Source organism: Portunus trituberculatus, chromosome 40, assembly GCF_017591435.1.
Source record: "Portunus trituberculatus isolate SZX2019 chromosome 40, ASM1759143v1, whole genome shotgun sequence".
NCBI lineage: Eukaryota > Metazoa > Arthropoda > Malacostraca > Decapoda > Portunidae > Portunus > Portunus trituberculatus.
In genome coordinates, this window is record NC_059294.1 from 22524752 (window position 1) to 22542552 (window position 17801).

At 36.6% G+C, this 17801-nt stretch overlaps 1 protein-coding gene and 1 long non-coding RNA gene across 5 annotated transcripts in view; one reads left to right on the plus strand and one right to left on the minus strand.

The window, feature by feature from the left end:
• The window catches only part of LOC123515900, an 83607-nt gene that overhangs the window by 33365 nt on the left and 32441 nt on the right, over positions 1 to 17801 (plus strand). The window lies entirely within an intron of this gene.
• LOC123515895 (intraflagellar transport protein 88 homolog) overlaps positions 1 to 17801 on the minus strand; it is a 73401-nt gene that overhangs the window by 17930 nt on the left and 37670 nt on the right. For both annotated transcript variants that reach the window (XM_045274788.1, XM_045274790.1), the window contains exon 14: positions 17397 to 17538. In XM_045274788.1, coding sequence (XP_045130723.1) covers positions 17397 to 17538 — 142 coding nt within the window. The remainder of the gene's footprint in view (positions 1 to 17396; positions 17539 to 17801) is intronic.

Here is a 17801-nt window from a genome sequence, read left to right on the forward strand (position 1 = left end):
CCCTTTAGCAAAGAGTGATCATGCAGTTTTGGAGTTCAAGGTGATAGATGAAGAGAAATCTAGAAGAAATGAAGAATATAAAGTGGGAAGATGGAATTATGCCAAGACAGATTTTGGAAACCTAAAGAAATTCTTTCAAGAGACAAATTGGATGAAATTCAAGAGTGCTAAGGAGCAAATGAAAAGTGGAAGGAATTTATAAAAATATACAAAGAAGGTGAGAAAAATTTGTACCAATAAGACAACATAGAGAAGTTGGAAAGCAGGACTGGTTTAACGATAGATGTGAAAAGGCTAGAACAAGAAAAGAGGATGCATGGAAGAGGTGGAGAAGGAAAAGACGGATTAAGCAGTGGGAAAGTTACAAAAGAGCAAGAAATGAATATGTGTTGATTAGAAGAGAAGAAAGAAAGAAACAAGAAAAGGATATAATTGATAAATGTAAAGACCAACCAAGGCTTTTTACAGACATGTGAACAACAACATCAAAAATAGAGAAAGTATTGAAAGTTTAGAAGTAAATGGAGTATGCAGTGAAGATCCCAGGAAATGGCAGAGGCTATGAATGGATGCTTTCGGAAGGTATTCACAAAGGAGACTGCTTTTGACAAACCACTGGTAATGGAACAGAAAGGGATTATGAAGGAGTTTCAAGTAACTGTGGAGGAGATCAAGAACATGATGGGGAGTTTAGAAGTGAGAAAAGCTGTGGGACCTGATGGGGTATCAGGATGGATTTTAAGAGAATGCAGGAGCAATTGGCAGAAAAAGTTTGTGAAGTAATTGATGCCTCATTAAGGGAAGGTGTAGTGCCCCAAGACTGGAAAAGAGCTAACATTGTCCCAATCTATAAATCAGGTAACAAGAGAGACCCATTGAACTATAGACCAGTGTCACTTACAAGTGTGGTAGCTAAGATGTGTGAGAGGGTGGTGAAGAATAGATGGACAGACTTCTTGGAGAAAATGACATACTTTGTGAGTGTCAATTTGGTTTTAGAAAAGGGCGTTCATGCACGACAAACCTGATATGTTACTATTCGAGGGTGATAGATGTAATACAGGAAAGAGATGGTTGGGCTGATGGAATATATCTGGATTTAAAAAAGGCCTTTGATAAGGTACCACACCGGAGACTGATCTGGAAACTTGAAATGGTAGGAGGAGTGCATGGCAGTTTACTAAAATGGATGGAAGACTTTTGGTAGGAAGAGAAATGAGAACAATAATTAAGGACAGACCATCAGAATGGGGATTGGTGGAGAGTGGAGTTCCACAGGGATCAGTGTTGGCACCAGTAATGTTCGCGGTCTACATAAATGACATGGTGGATGGGGTGTCCAGTTATGTGAGCCTATTTGCAGACGATGCAAAATTGTTAAGAAAAGTGAGATGTGACAAAGATTGCGAACTACTCCAGGAAGACTTGGACAGAATATGGAAATGGAGCTGTACATGGCAAATGGAGTTCAACACGACAAAATGCAAGAAAATAGAGTTTGGCAAGAGTGAAAGAAGAATCAGGAGTATGTACAAGATAGGAAATGAAGACATAAAACCAGTCATGAAGAAAAAGACCTTGGGGTGACAATTACCAATGACCTATCGCCAGAGAGACATATAAACAAAATAATTGGAGAAGTATTGAACTTATTGAGGAACATAAGAGTGGCGTTCGTATATTTAGATGAAGAAATGATGAAGAAAATAATTACTGCAATGATAAGACCGAGGCTTGAATATGCAACAATACAGTGGGCTCGAACTTAAAGAAACACATAAGGAAACTAGAGAAAGTACAGAGGGCTGCAACGAAAATGGTGCCTGACTTAAGAGATTTGACTTATGAAGACAGACTGAAAAGAATGCAACTTCCGACCCTGGAAAACAGAAGAGAAAGGGGAGACCTGATAGCAATATACAGAGTGATGATTGGCATGGAAAAATGGATAGGGAAGATCTGTGTATGTGGAATGGAAGAATGTCGAGAGGGCATGGGAAAAACTAAAATGGCCACTTATAGGAGAGATGTGAAAAATATAGCTTCCTCATAGAAGGGTGGAAGCATGGAATAGTTTAGACGTGGAAGTGGTCAACGCAAGGAATATTCATGATTTTAAGAAAAAGCTGGACATTAATAGATATGGAGACGGGACAACACGAGCATAGCTCTTTTCCCGTATGTTACAATTAGGTAAATACAATTAGGTAAATACACACACACACACACACACACACACAGACACAAACAGCTGGCAGTAACATGACGTCCACCCCTAGAAACGCGAGAGATTTCGAAGGATTTGTGACCACTCCAAGTTGACTAAACAAATTAGACATGGGCTCAAGAATTCAGGCATTAGAGAGTAAGTTTCTAAATATTGGATCTATAGAAGAGAAGTTAGACATAATTATAGCGGAGAATGATACCTTCAAAAAAGAAATCTACATGCTAATGAGGGAGAACAAGGAATTACTGAAAGAGAAAGTGGAAATGGAAAAAAAAAATCAACATCTAAGGAAACAGTGTGACGAAATGAAGGCTAAACTAATTGAAATGGAAAAGAAAATATCTGAAGGTGACTTAGGGAAGGAGGATTGCCTCAACCTAATCAATACTAAAATGAAGGAAGTGAAACATGAAAATGAAGAAGTACAGAAGTCCTTCAAAGAGATAATGAAAAAGCAAGAAGAAAATAAAATGATTACACAGAGTGAAATGGTTAAGGCTTTGAAGAAAAATGAGTATGTGGTGAGAGATATTGCTGAAAAGAAAAAATGCGTCATCATAACAGGTTTGAGAGAGGAAACTACAGGAATTGGCAAGATAGGAGGGATAAGGAAAATGACAGGATTAAGTTTTTACTGAATAAGATCTCCGAGGAGGATGAATTCCTATATGCTGAGGTAGAGGAAAGTGTTAGACTAGGAGCTTATGAAGAAGGCAAGAGTAGACCATTAAAATTGAAATTAAAGTCGCAGGTGGCAGCCGAGGCCTTGCTGAGGAGGGCCTGGAAACTTAAAGACTACAAGGAAACCAAAACAATTTACATAAGAAGAAATATGACACAGGAAGAAAGAATGAAAATGAGAGAGTTTGTAACTGAAGTGAGAGAGAAGAATGAGGAAAGAACTGAGGAGGAAAAGACCAAGTTTTTTTGGAGGATGAGAAATGGGAGGCTGAAGAAGTGGTGGATAAAACAGACGGAATAGACATTACACTGACTGAAACATGGAAGAAAGAGATTAGGAATGGAATTCAAGTGACATACACGAATATAGATGGATTTCTGTCTAAAAGGCTAGAATGTATGGATTACCTAAGAAACAGTGAACAGGACATAATGTGTGTGGTGGAAACAAAGTTATGGCCTGAAATAAAGCTAGATTGGTTTGATGTAAAACACTACAAAGTATGGAGAAATGATAGAAAGAATAAAGGAGGTGGTGGTATAATGGTTTTTACTAAAAAGATCTGATAGTGAAGGAGGTGAACTTTAGTAAGGGAAATGAGGAAGTGATAAGTATGCTTATAACAGATGGTAAGAGGGACATTAATATTATAACAGTATACATACCATCCAGAACCAGTGCTTGGAATTATGAACAGTATCAAGTGGTGATGAGAAATACTCTAGACAGAAAGAAACAGGAACTCACCAGAAAGGATAGAGTGATGATAGTCGGGGACTTTAATTGTAAGGAAATAGTGTGGGAAGACTACGAAATGGTGAATGGTGGTGATTGGGCAGAGGAATTGTTAAATGTAGCAACAAATAACTTGATGACACATTGGGTGAGATCACCAACAAGGTGCAGGGGACAGGATGTTGCAGCAAGGTTGGATTTGGTATTCACCAGGGGCATCTCCTAAAGAGGGAATTGAACATGAATGTCCCTTTGGGAAAAGCGACCATGATGTCCTAAGAATTAAGCATGGAAAAGAGTGTGGAGTACAAGGAGGAAAAATTAAATTATGTCAGGGCAAATTATAACCATATAAGAGAGTTCTTTAATGAAATTGACTGGTCTGTGGTGTACCAGGAAGTGGATATGCAATTGAAATATGATAAATTTATGGATTTATATAACTCTGCTGTGAAAAAGTTTGTGCCATATCACAGAAAGAGGACTTTAAATAATAAACAGTGGTTTAATAGAAATTGTGAAGAAGCAAAAAAGAACAAAGAAAAGGCATGGAAGAAACTTAAGAAAAACAGTGAAGTATTATCAAGAGAAGTTTACAAAACAGCAAGGAATAGATATGTTGAAGTAAGGAGAACAGCACAAAAGGAATATGAACAGAGAGTGGTGGAAAACTGTGATAGTGACCCTAAAATGTTTTACAAATTCATAAATGGAAAACTAAATAAAAGGAGACAATAGAAAAAGTAAAAGTTGGGAAGAAGTATATGAGGATGCTAGAGATATAGCTGAAATATTGAACAACAACTTTTGCAAAGTGTTTACAAAGGAGGAGCATTTTATGGGAGAAAGGCCTACGGAAATAAAGCAAATGCAGGACATCATGGTTACTAAAGAAGATATAAGGAAAATTATAAGCAATTTGGATATTAATAAATCAATGGGGCCTGATGGCATATCTGGGAGGTTGCTAAAAGAATGTAAGGATCAATTGTTGAACCCCATATTTGATATTGTGGAAACCTCCATACGAACAGGAATAGTCCCGAAAGAGTGGAAAAGAGCTGACATTGTGCCTATATATAAGAATGTAAGTAGAATGGAACCGTTAAATTACAGACCAGTATCGTTGACTAGTATATTGTGCAAGGTATGTGAAGAAGTAATTAAAGCAAAGTGGAGTGAGTATCTAAAAAGTGAAAACATTCTGAGTGAAAGGTAGTTTGGTTTCAGAAAAGGAAGATCATGCGTATTCAATTTATTATGTTTTTATTCAAGAGTGACTGACATACTACAACATAGATGGGGATGGGTGGATGCTATTTACCTGGACTTGAGAAAGGCCTTTGATAAAGTGCCACACAATAGACTGATGTGGAAACTAAAGAAGATTGGAGGAGTAAGTGATAAACTAGCAAAATGGATGGAAAATTACTTAGTGGAAGAGAAATGAGAACAGTGGTGAAAGGAAAGAAGTCAGAGTGGAAAAGGTAACCAGTGGAGTTCCACAAGGGTCAGTGCTTGGTCCAATCATGTTTTTGATTTATGTTAATGGTATGCCAGTAGGAATAGACAGTTACATGAATATGTTCCTGGACGATACTAAAATTATGAGGAGAGTAAGAATGTGGAAGATTGTAACAAGTTACAGAAAGATCTTGATTAAATATATGAGTGGAGTAAAGAGTGGCAGATGGAATTTAATATAAACAAGAGCCATGTTATGAAAATGGGAAGAAGTAGATACAGACCAAACAAGGATTACAGGCTGGGTGATGAGAAAATTGAAGAGACCAATGAGGAGAAAGACTTAGGAGTAACCGTGCAAAATACTTTGTCACCGGAGAAACACATAAACAAGATATTTTGGAAAACATATAACATGCTTCAAAATATTGGCCTTGCATTCCACTACCTAGATGAAGGAATGATGAAGAAGATATTATGCACTTAATAAGACCCCAGTTAGAATATGCAGCTTGCGTCTGGTCACCCACATGAAGAAAAATGTGAAGAAGGTGGAAAGGGTACAGAGGCTGGCAACAAGGATGGTACCAGGACTCAGGAGTTAGACTATGAGGAAAGACTGAGGAAGCTGGGGCTAACCACATTAGAAGAGAGAAGAACAAGAGGAGACATGATAACTATGTATAAATTGGTGAACAAGATTGACATATTGGACAGAGAATTGATAAAGGTGACCACAAGTAATCATCTCCGAGGACATGGAAAAAACTAATAAAAGACATCTGTCTAAATGAAGTGAGAAAGTACAGTTTCCCGAATCGTAGTATTGATAAGTGGAATAAACTGAGCAGTGATGTCGTTGTGTGTGTGTGTCAATCATGTAAGATGAAAGAGAGATATGACAGGAGTGGACAAGGAGACAGGACACAGAGCTTAGCTCGGGCCCTGTAATACACAAATAGGTAAATACACACACACACACCGAAGTGAGAGAGGGATGGATTGACTATTTATTTAGATTTAAAAAAGGCATTTGATAAAGTGCCACATGAAAGATTACTATGGAAGTTAGAGGAGAAGTGTGGCTAAAAAAGGAAGCACACTGAGATGGATGGAAAATTACTTGAGGGGGAGAGAAATAAGGATGATAGTTAAAGATATGAAGTCCAAGTGGAGAACAGTAGACAGATGATGGAGATGGGGAAGAGTGGAAGATGGCCAAGAGGGTCATATAAGATGGGTGAAGAAGTAGTGTTGAAAAAGGTGGAAAAGGAAAAGGATTTGGGAGTGATAATACAAGACCATGGGCAGTTTGAGGCTCATATTGATAAGATGTTTGGAGAAACGTATAATTTGATAAGAAATATTGGATTGGCCTTTCATTATATATATATAAAGATATGATGAGGAAATTAATTAGTACGGTAATTAGACCAAGATTGGAATATGCTGGAGTGGTTTTGTCCCCTTATAAAAAGAAGCATATAAGGAAGTTGGAGAGATTGCAGAGAATGGCAACAAAAATGGTTCCAGAATTGGCAGAAATGACCTATGAGGAGAGATTAAAAGAAATGAATTTGCCTACCTTGGAACAAAGAAGAGAGGAGATTTAATACAGGTTTATAAACTGTTGAATGGACTGGATGAAGTGGATAATTAGCAAATGATGTTGAGAGAGGAAAACTTAAGTAGAACTACAAGATCGCATAGTAAAAAGATAGCCAAGGGAATATGCTTGAAGGATGTGAAAAAATATAGTTTCCCACAAAGATGTGTGGAGGTGTGGAATGGTTTGAGTGAGGAAGTGGTGTCAGCAAGGAGTGTGCATAGTTTTAAAGGAAAGTTGGATGTGTGTAGATATGGAGACGGGGCCACACGAGTATGATACCCAGGCCCTGTAAAATTACAACTAGGTGAATACACACACACACACATTCGAGAGACACGTTTGAGGGCAGACGCACTGGCGCAGTTCCGATGATCAGCTGATCTTCACTGCACCTGTTGTATAGTATTTACAGTGGCCTGGGCAGGTAGTGACTCATTTTTTCTCTTCATGAAATCAATTATTAAAGAATAATGAGTGAAAAAGATATTCCATCCAAATGCAGACATGAGAATAGAGAGGGGCTGATGATGACTATGTCGGTGAGGAGAAGATTCAAGGGTTCGATCGACGACAACTTCACTACTTAAAGAGTGTCAAATATTGAATGTAAACTAGATAAACTGATAAAGGAGAAGATGGAAATGAAAGAGAATAAAGAACAGGAAATGGAGTTTATAAGACTGAGAGAAAGGATAAGAAAAGTGGAAGAAAATGAAGCTAGGCTAAGAGCGGAAAACGAAGAACTAAAAAAGGAAGTAGCTAACTACAAGAAGCAGATGGAAGAAGGACTCGGTAAAGCCGAGAAAGAAAAGGAGAAGCTGAAAGATCTAGTAAACAAGGAAGAGGAAAGAGTACAGAACGTGATTAAAAAAGAAGTACAAGCATGGAGAGTCCAAGATAAGAAAGATAAGGCTGATTTTCAGGTGATTCAAGAACAACTTAAAGAAAAAGAAGAAAATATGACAAACAAAATGATAGGAGTCCTCAAGACAAAAGAAAATCTAGTTAGAGAAATTGCAGAAAAAAAGAAGAGTGTAGTCGTATTTGGAATAAAAGAAAAAAATATAAAATATAGACCAAAAAGAGAAAAAGAAGAAATGAAATCAGTCAAAGACCTACTGAAGAATCTTAATGACGAAGATAGGCAGAACTTGGAAGAGGAAGTAGAAGAAATAAACAGAATGGGACCATATCAAGAAGGAAAAACGAGACCAATTAAAATATTACTAAAATCACAAGCAGCAACAGAAGAAATATTATATAGAACAACAAAACTTAGAGAAACAGAAGGCTGCAAGGATATCTATATAAAGAAAAATAGAAATGAGGAAGAAAGGAAGAGATACAATGAACTGGCAGCAGCAGTAAGGAAAAGAATAATGAAAGGTCAGAAGAGGAGAAGAAGGCATTTTTGGAGAATTCTAGGAGACAGGATAAGGAAATGGTATATAAACGAGAAGGAAGAGAAAAAGTGGAACAAGTTTAACTAAAAATGATAAAGGCAAAAGACTAAAATGATGTATACGAACATAGACGGGGTTTTATCAAGTAAATTAGAATTAAGAGATTACATAAGGAAAGAAAATCCAGATATTGTATGCCTGGCTGAAACAAAACTAAATGAGGAAATCAAAATAGTCTTGGATAATAGGTATAATGTATGGAGAAGAGACAGAGTGGGTAAAGGAGGAGGAGGAGTCATGATAATGTTAAGGAAGGAGATAGTGATCAATCAAGTGGAATGTGGGAAGGAAAAGCAGAAGTATTGTATATTAAGATGCATATTAATAAAAAAGAGATAACAATCATTGTAACATATGTGCCACCAAAAACAAATTCATGGACCAATCAAGAATATAAAGACATGATAGATGACACAATAAGGAGTCTAATGAGAATCGTTAAAGAAAGGAGAAAAGTGATATTAGTAGGAGATTTCAACTGTAAAGAAGTGGACTGGGAAAATTATGAAAGTGGTATGGGGAAGAAGCCTGGGAGAAAGATTCTTAAACCTAATGATAGACAATATGATGGACCAGAGAGTAAAGGAATGCACAAGATTCAGAGGAAACGAGAGAGAGATTGGACCTAGTTTTACAAGGGGTATACAAATGAATGATGATATAAGATATAAGTGCCCATTGGGAAAGAGTGACCATGCAATATTAGAAATAGATATAGAAGAAGGAAAGGAAGATAGAGATGATTCATACAAAGGAGACCGATTAAATTACAGAAAGGCTGATATTGAGAATCTCAAGAACTATTTTAAAACGTAGACTGGGAGGAGATGGAAAACTCAGAGACAATGCAAGACAAATATAACTTATTTTTGGAAATATACAAAACAGGAGTCAGGAATATGTCCCAAAATATAGACCAAAAGAAGAAGGAAAGAAAGATTGGTTTAATGCAAGGTGTGCTAGGGCAAAGGAGAAAAGAGATGGAGCATGGAAAAGGTGGAGGAGAAATAGAATCCAACAAACAAGGAAAACTTCAAGGCAGCGAGAAATGAATATGTTAAGGTGAGGAAGGAAGAGGAAAAGAACTTCGAAAAGGATATTGTCGAAAAATGTAAGGAGCAACCAAAATTGTTCTATAGATTCATAAATGGAAAAATTAGGCAAAAAGAAACAATAGAAAGGTTAAAAGGAGAGAACGGGATGGTGGAAGACCCAAAAGTATGGCAGAACTATTAAATAAAAAATTCCAGGAGGTCTTTACTAAAGAATCCAAATTTGAGAGGCCACAGGGTAATAGAGAGACAATCTATATGAAAGAGATTAAAGTAACCAAGCTTGAAATAAAAGAGTTAATGAAGGAACTGGATGAAGAGAAGGCAATGGGACCGGATGAAGTCTCAGGCAGAATACTGAAAGAATGTAGGGAAGAACTAGCAAGTCCTATATACAACATCATAAAATGCTCAATAGAAAATGGAACAGTGCCAGTAGAATGGAAAAGAGCTGAGGTGGTTCCCATATATAAGAGTGGAAGGAAGAAGAACCTTTAAATTACAGACCAGTATCACTAACTAGTGTAATATGCAAGATGTGTGAAAGAATAATAAAGAAACAATGGATCGAGTTCCTTGAAGACAACAAATTAATATCAAATAGCCAATTTGGTTTTAGAAAAGGACGGTCTTGTGTAACTAATTTATTGAGTTTCTATTCTAGAATAGTTGATAGAGTACAAAAGAGAGAGGGATGGGTTGACTGCATCTACTTGGATTTAAAAAAGGCGTTTGACAAAGTGCCACATGCAAGATTACTGTGGAAGTTAGAGGAGAAGGGTGGCTTAAAAGGAAGCACATTGAGATGGATAGAAAATTATTTGAGGGGGAGAGAAATAAGGACGGTAGTTAAAGATATGAAGTCCAAGTGGAGAGCAGTAGAAAGTGGAGTGCCACAGGGGTCAGTATTGGCACCAATACTTTTCCTCATTTATATTAACGACATGCCAGAAGGAGTGAACAGCTACATAAATTTGTTTGCGGATGATACGAAACTGTGCAGAGTTATAAAGCAAAAGGAGGATTGTGAAATACTGCAAGAAGACCTAAATAAGATATGGGAATGGAGTAAAAAGTGGGAAATGGAATTCAATGTGAACAAAAGCCACAGGGTAATAGAGAGACAATCTATATGAAAGAGATTAAAGTAACCAAGCTTGAAATAAAAGAGTTAATGAAGGAACTGGATGAAGAGAAGGCAATGGGACCGGATGAAGTCTCAGGCAGAATACTGAAAGAATGTAGGGAAGAACTAGCAAGTCCTATATACAACATCATAAAATGCTCAATAGAAAATGGAACAGTGCCAGTAGAATGGAGAAGAGCTGAGGTGGTTCCCATATATAAGAGTGGAAGGAAAGAAGAACCTTTAAATTACAGACCGGTATCACTAACTAGTGTAATATGCAAGATGTGTGAAAGAATAATAAAGAAACAATGGATCGAGTTCCTTGAAGACAACAAATTAATATCAAATAGCCAATTTGGTTTTAGAAAAGGACGGTCTTGTGTAACTAATTTATTGAGTTTCTATTCTAGAATAGTTGATAGAGTACAAGAGAGAGAGAGGGATGGGTTGACTGCATCTACTTGGATTTAAAAAAGGCGTTTGACAAAGTGCCACACGCAAGATTACTGTGGAAGTTAGAGGAGAAGGGTGGCTTAAAAGGAAGCACATTGAGATGGATAGAAAATTATTTGAGGGGGAGAGAAATAAGGACGGTAGTTAAAGATATGAAGTCCAAGTGGAGAGCAGTAGAAAGTGGAGTGCCACAGGGGTCAGTATTGGCACCAATACTTTTCCTCATTTATATTAACGACATGCCAGAAGGAGTGAACAGCTACATAAATTTGTTTGCGGATGATACGAAACTGTGCAGAGTTATAAAGCAAAAGGAGGATTGTGAAATACTGCAAGAAGACCTAAATAAGATATGGGAATGGAGTAAAAAGTGGGAAATGGAATTCAATGTGAACAAAAGCCATGTCATGGAAATGGGAAAGAGTGAAAGACGACCTGTGGGAATCTATAAGATGGGAGATGGTGTAGAACTGGAGAAAGTCAAAAAGGAAAAGGACTTAGGAGTGACGATGGAAGAAAACAATCAACCAGTAAGCCATATTGATAGAATTTTTAGAGAAACATATAATTTGCTGAGGAATATTGGAGTAGCATTTCACTACATGGACAAAGAAATGATGAAGAAATTGATAAATACTATAATAAGACCTAGATTGGAATATGCAGGAGTAGTGTGGACCCCTCATAAAAAGAAACACATAAGAAAATTGGAGAGGCTACAAAAATGGCTACAAAATGGTCCCAGAACTTGAAGGGATGACATATGAGGAGAGACTAAAGGCTATGGATCTACCAACCTTGGAACAAAGAAGGAGAGAGGAGACCTGATACAAGTCTATAAATTGATCAATGGAATGGACCAAGTGAATAATGAGAAACTGATCTTGAGAGAAGAATATGACACCCGAAGTACAAGATCGCATAGTAAAAAGCTGAGAAAGGGAAGATGTCTGAGAGATATTAAAAAATATAGTTTCCCGCAGAGATGTATTGAGACGTGGAACAGTTTAGATGAAGAAGTAGTGTCTGCAAAGAGTGTGCACACTTTTAAAGTAAGATTGGATAAGTGTAGATATGGAGACGGGGCCACACGAGCATAAAGCCCAGGCCCTGTAAAACTACAAGTAGGTAAATACAACTAGGTAAATACACACACTTATCAACAAAACATTAAAACAGCATTCCACACATGTATATAATAACAAGATTTGTCATTCAATTTATATATAAAGAGTGATGAAGGAATACATTCAAGGTTAAATGAAAAAATAATTATATAAAAATGAGAAAAAAAGTAATGAATAAATAAATAACCACCACTACCACCAACAACAACTGCCACTAAACTCGGAATCAACAAATATCATGGTACAGAAAATTATGTTTCTCTAGACTCTACAGTCGCTTCCATCTATTAAGTTGGTTTTAGGTGAGCCAGATTCTGGTGCTGCAGTTTTGAATGCTAGTTATCATAATAAAACTCTCTCTCTCTCTCTCTCTCTCTCTCTCTCTCTCTCTCTCTCTCTCTCTCTAATGCATATCTCATTGAAAGTGATAGCTAATTGAGCATTGATTATTTTCCTTAAGGTATTGTCCTTATATCTTTTTTTAAGTGTCTATGACTTCACCAAAGCTAGTCATGTTCACTAGATCGCAATTTCAGGTCCTAGACCCTTCTTCAGTAGTGAGCTCTTTCCTTGGTGAATGTTCAGATATGATATGATGTATATATATATATATATATATATATATATATATATATATATATATATATATATATATATATATATATATATATATATATATATATATATATATATATATATATATATATATATATATATATATATATACCGAATTCTCACTTTATAGGAAGGTGATAGACAAGAGAGGCATGGGTTCTGTGTGTGTGTGTGTGTGTATTTACCTAGTTGTAGTTTTACAGAGCCTGATCTTTATGCTCGTGTGGCCCCGTCTCCATATCTACACTTATCCAATTTTTCTTTAAAATAATGCACACTCATTGCTGACACCACTTCTTCACTCAAACTGTTCCAAGTTTCAACACATCTTTGCGGGAAACTATATTTTTTAAAATCTCTCAGACATCTTCCCTTCCTCAGTTTCTTACTATGCAATCTTGTGCTTCTAGTGTCATTCTTCTCTCAGGATTAATTTCTCATTATCCACTTGATCCATTCCGTTAATCAATTTATAAGCTCGTATCAGATCCCCTCTCTCTATTCTCTGTTCCAGGGTTGGTAAATCCATAGGTTTTAATCTCTCCTCATATGTCATCCCTTTAAATTCTGGAACCATTCTTGTAGCCAATTTTTTGTAGTCTCTCCAATTTCTTTATGTGTTTCTTTTTATGGGGGATCCACACAACTCCTGCATATTCCAATCTGGGTCTTATTTTAGTACTTATCAATTTCTTTATCATTTCTTTGTCCATGTAGTGAAATGCTTATCCAATATTCCTTAGCAAATTTTGTGTCTCTCTGAAAATTCTATCAATATGGCTTACCGGTTGAGTGTTTTCTTCCATCGTCACTCCCAAGTCCTTTTCCTTTTTTACTTTTTCTAGTTCTACTCCATCTCCCACCTTATAGATTACCACTGGTCGTCTTTCACTTTTTCCCATTTCCATGACATGGCTTTTGTCCACATTGAATTCCATCTCCCATTTTTTACTCCATTTCCAGATCTTGTTTAAGTCTTCCTGCAGTATTTCACAATCCTCTTTTTGTTTTATGACTCTGCACAGTTTTGCATCATCCACAAACAGATTTATGTAGCTGTTCAATCCCTCTGGCATGTCGTTTATATATATGAGAAAAAGTAGTATTGGCGCCAATACTGACCCCTGTGGCACTCTGCTGTCTACTGGTCTCCACTTGGACTTCATATCTTTAACTACCGTCCTTATTTTTCTCCCTCTCAAGTAATTTTCCATCCATCTCAATGTGCTTCCTTTTAAGCCACCCTTCTCCTCTAACTTCCATAGTAATCTTTCATGTGGCACTTTATCAAACACCTTTTCTAAATCTAAATAAATACAGTCAATCCATCCCTCTCTCTCTTGTACTTTATCAACTATTCTAGAGTAGAAACTCAATAAATTTGTTACACATGACTGACCTTTTCTAAAACCAAATTGGCTATTTGATAATAATTTGTTATCTTCAAGAAACTCAATCCATTGTTTCTTTATTACTCTTTCACACATCTTGCATATTACACTAGTTAGTGATACCAGTCTGTAATTTAAAGGTTCTTCCTTCCTTCCGCTCTTATATATGGGAACCACCTCAGCTCTTTTCCATTCTACTGGTACTGTTCCATTTTCTATTGAGCATTTTATGATGTTGTATATAGGACTTGCTAGTTCTTCTCTACATTCTTTTAATATTCTGCCTGAGACTTCATCCAGTCCCATTGCCTTCTCATCTAATTCTGTCATCAACTCTTTTATTTCAAGCTTGGTTACTTTAATCTCTTTCATATGGACAATCTCTCTATTACTCTGTGGTCTTTCAAATTTGGATTCCTTAGTAAAGACCTCCTGAAATTTACTATTTAACAGTTCTGCCATACTTTTTGGGTCTTCCACCATCCCGTTCTCTCCTGTTAACCTTTCTATTGTTTCTTTTTGCCTTATTTTTCCATTTATGAATCTGTGTGTGTGTGTGTGTGTTTGTGTGTGTGTGTGTGTGTTTGTGTGTGTGTGTTTGTGTGTGTGTGTGTGTGTGTGTGTGTGTATTTACCTAATTGTATTTACCTAATTGTAACATACGGAAAAGAGCTATGCTCGTGTTGTCCCGTCTCCATATCTATTAATGTCCAGCTTTTTCTTAAAATCATGAATATTCCTTGCGTTGACCACTTCCACGTCTAAACTATTCCATGCTTCCACCCTTCTATGAGGAAGCTATATTTTCACATCTCTCCTATAAGTGGCCATTTTAGTTTTTTCCCATGCCCTCTCGACATTCTTCCATTCCACATACACAGATCTTCCCTATCCATTTTTTCCATGCCAATCATCACTCTGTATATTGCTATCAGGTCTCCCCTTTCTCTTCTGTTTTCCAGGGTTGGAAGTTGCATTCTTTTCAGTCTGTCTTCATAAGTCAAATCTCTTAAGTCAGGCACCATTTTCGTTGCAGCCCTCTGTACTTTCTCTAGTTTCCTTATGTGTTTCTTTAAGTTCGGAGCCCACTGTATTGTTGCATATTCAAGCCTCGGTCTTATCATTGCAGTAATTATTTTCTTCATCATTTCTTCATCTAGATTGCCACTCTTATGTTCCTCAATAAGTTCAATACTTCTCCAATTTGTTTATTCTAGTGACAGATTGTAGAAAATTTGTTCTAGTGACACTGGCTTAATTTTCAAATCAAAATAGCTGGAAAACTTGAGTGAAGAGATTAGGTGCACTTTATACCACTTTATAGGCGATGAACTCAATTTCTCTCTCTCTCTCTCTCTCTCTCTCTCTCTCTCTCTCTCTCTCTCTCTCTCTCTCTCTCTCTCTCTCTCTCTCTCTCTCTCTCTCCTTCCATTCATCCCTCCTCTCTCTCTCTCTCTCTCTCTCTCTCTCTCTCTCTCTCTCTCTCTCTCCTTCCATTCATCCCTCCCTCCTCTCCCCTGTTCCTATGCAGGTCTTCTCCTTTTCTCTACATATTTTCCAGGAGGTTCATCGATCCTCCTCCTACAGTAAATTCATCGATCAATGATTCAATCTTCCTCCTCCTCCTCCTCCTAAGCCGATTGATTTTTTCCTTCTCCTCTTATCAATATAAATGAAAATGATAAATAAAATGTAATGTATTGGTCTATCTATCTATCTATCTATCTATCTATCTATCTATCTATCAGTCAACCTATATATATACATATATATATATATATATATATATATATATATATATATATATATATATATATATATATATATGAGAGAGAGAGTTCTAGGTCTGAGAGGAGCAGGGACTCTGTGTCGCGGGGACTCTGCGCCGCGGAATGCCCATGACCCTCCCATCCTCCCAAGGGTATAAGGATTAGAGGGAGTGGCAGCTGAGTCACTGCAGTCTTAGCGGAGTACAGACTCTATGGAGTAGCTAAAATCTACGACTCTGAGTCTGCGCTGTAGAGTCCTCGCGCCATTCAGCCAGCACACGTTAAGCACACAGAGATGAGTCCCTGACATGGAAACAGTAATCATTCCAGGGAAAATCAGCATAACACCTCCTCATGTCTTCCCAGCTGGCAATCTCCAAGGATAAAGATCTCCATGAAAGGATAGAGGAATAAAATGTGGTTCACCTTGAAAGTTGAATAGTCAAAGAATTTACTCTAGTCAGAAGAGTTAGACAACACAGATATATTTAGTTAGGGAGTGACTATTGAGTCAAAGCAAGATGGTGGAAAACTCAAGAGATTCAAGAGAGGCACGAGAGCAAGTTAAGTTGTTACGCACATGGACGCAACATCCAGCTTTGGAAACTGAGGATAGAGAAAGTAGGAGGGAACAGAAAAGGGGCTACTGTCAGTTGCCTCAGACAGCTGTATTTCAGTGAGGAAAAGAAGATGAGGTTTAGTAGAGGAGAGGTGGTGTTCTACAGATTGAAAATTAGATCTAAGACTGTGAATGTTGCAGAAGCTAATGAAGAAAAAGTTGAGGGAGGTATCAAGACATTTTGGGTCGCTACCTGAAGAGCAGTCCAACTTGGGGACATTTCTGGTCCCTTCCTTGGAAGGGGAGAAGTTAAAAGTTTGGAATATGTGAGTTGAATATACATGATGAACATCATTTCTCATCACATGGTGATGAGAAAGTACACTATGTAGATGTACTCATCTTTCAATAACACAATACCTTTAGTTTCTACTGCTTCTACTTGATTGCTTTCCAAATTAAGGTAATTGAAAATACCTAAAGTTATTGACCATTGCTCAATATTATTTTGTTCTGAAAAAATTATTTATTGCTAAATATCCACTGATCTGAAAGGAAATTATCAGAGCACTAGTTTTTATTTGTAAAATTGTTTTAATGTATCCTTTTAACTCAGGAATATCTTGAGTGAGGATTTATTTTTTTTCTTTTTCTTTTTTCATTTATTAATTCAATTTTCTCTTTTACCAGTAGTGAAACTTTTCCTGAAGCAAACGGTGGTTCACTTACATGAAATGCTGCTGAACCTAAATATTTCTTTTTAAACTTGATTATTATATGTTTGATATCATAACAGATGACATGTTAATTTTTCTTTAAGTTTACAATATACAAATGTAGATAATTTTATCTAAAGACCGTGCAAGTTGCTGATTACCATATATATATATATATATATATATATATATATATATATATATATATATATATATATATATATATATATATATTTTTTTTTTTTTTTTTTTTTTTCTAGACACAACTCTACATTGTTCTATATAGCATAATTGTTCAACACTGATTATGCAGTATCAGAATACTTATGACAAATATTACAAGTGAAATATGAGTGGTCACCACTTTACAAAGATACTAACATGCATGAAAGAGCCACTTACCTGCGTGATCCTGGTCGTGATCCGCTGGTGGCCCTTATGTCTCTCTGCTCCTGGACTCTTTCCACTTTCTTCAATTCCAAAGCATATTCTGTGGCCTCCTTGAGACCCAGGTCACTACTCAATCTTATAAGTAGTTTGAGACCTAGTAACAAATATGGGAATATAGTAATCACTATCCATTTTCATAATTTTTCAAGCAGCAAGCTCAGATGAATTATCAAAATTAGAATGATTTCAAGCCATTATGTGTAAGTCTTTTAAATTATCTATCAGATAGAATAGGTAAGATCAGTAAAAGATATTACATGGTGTTCTTTTAGATGGAAAAAGAATTTTGACAATGATACTTCACACAAAAAAAATATTGGCACATTATTAGAGAGGAGGAGGAATTTCTAAGACAAC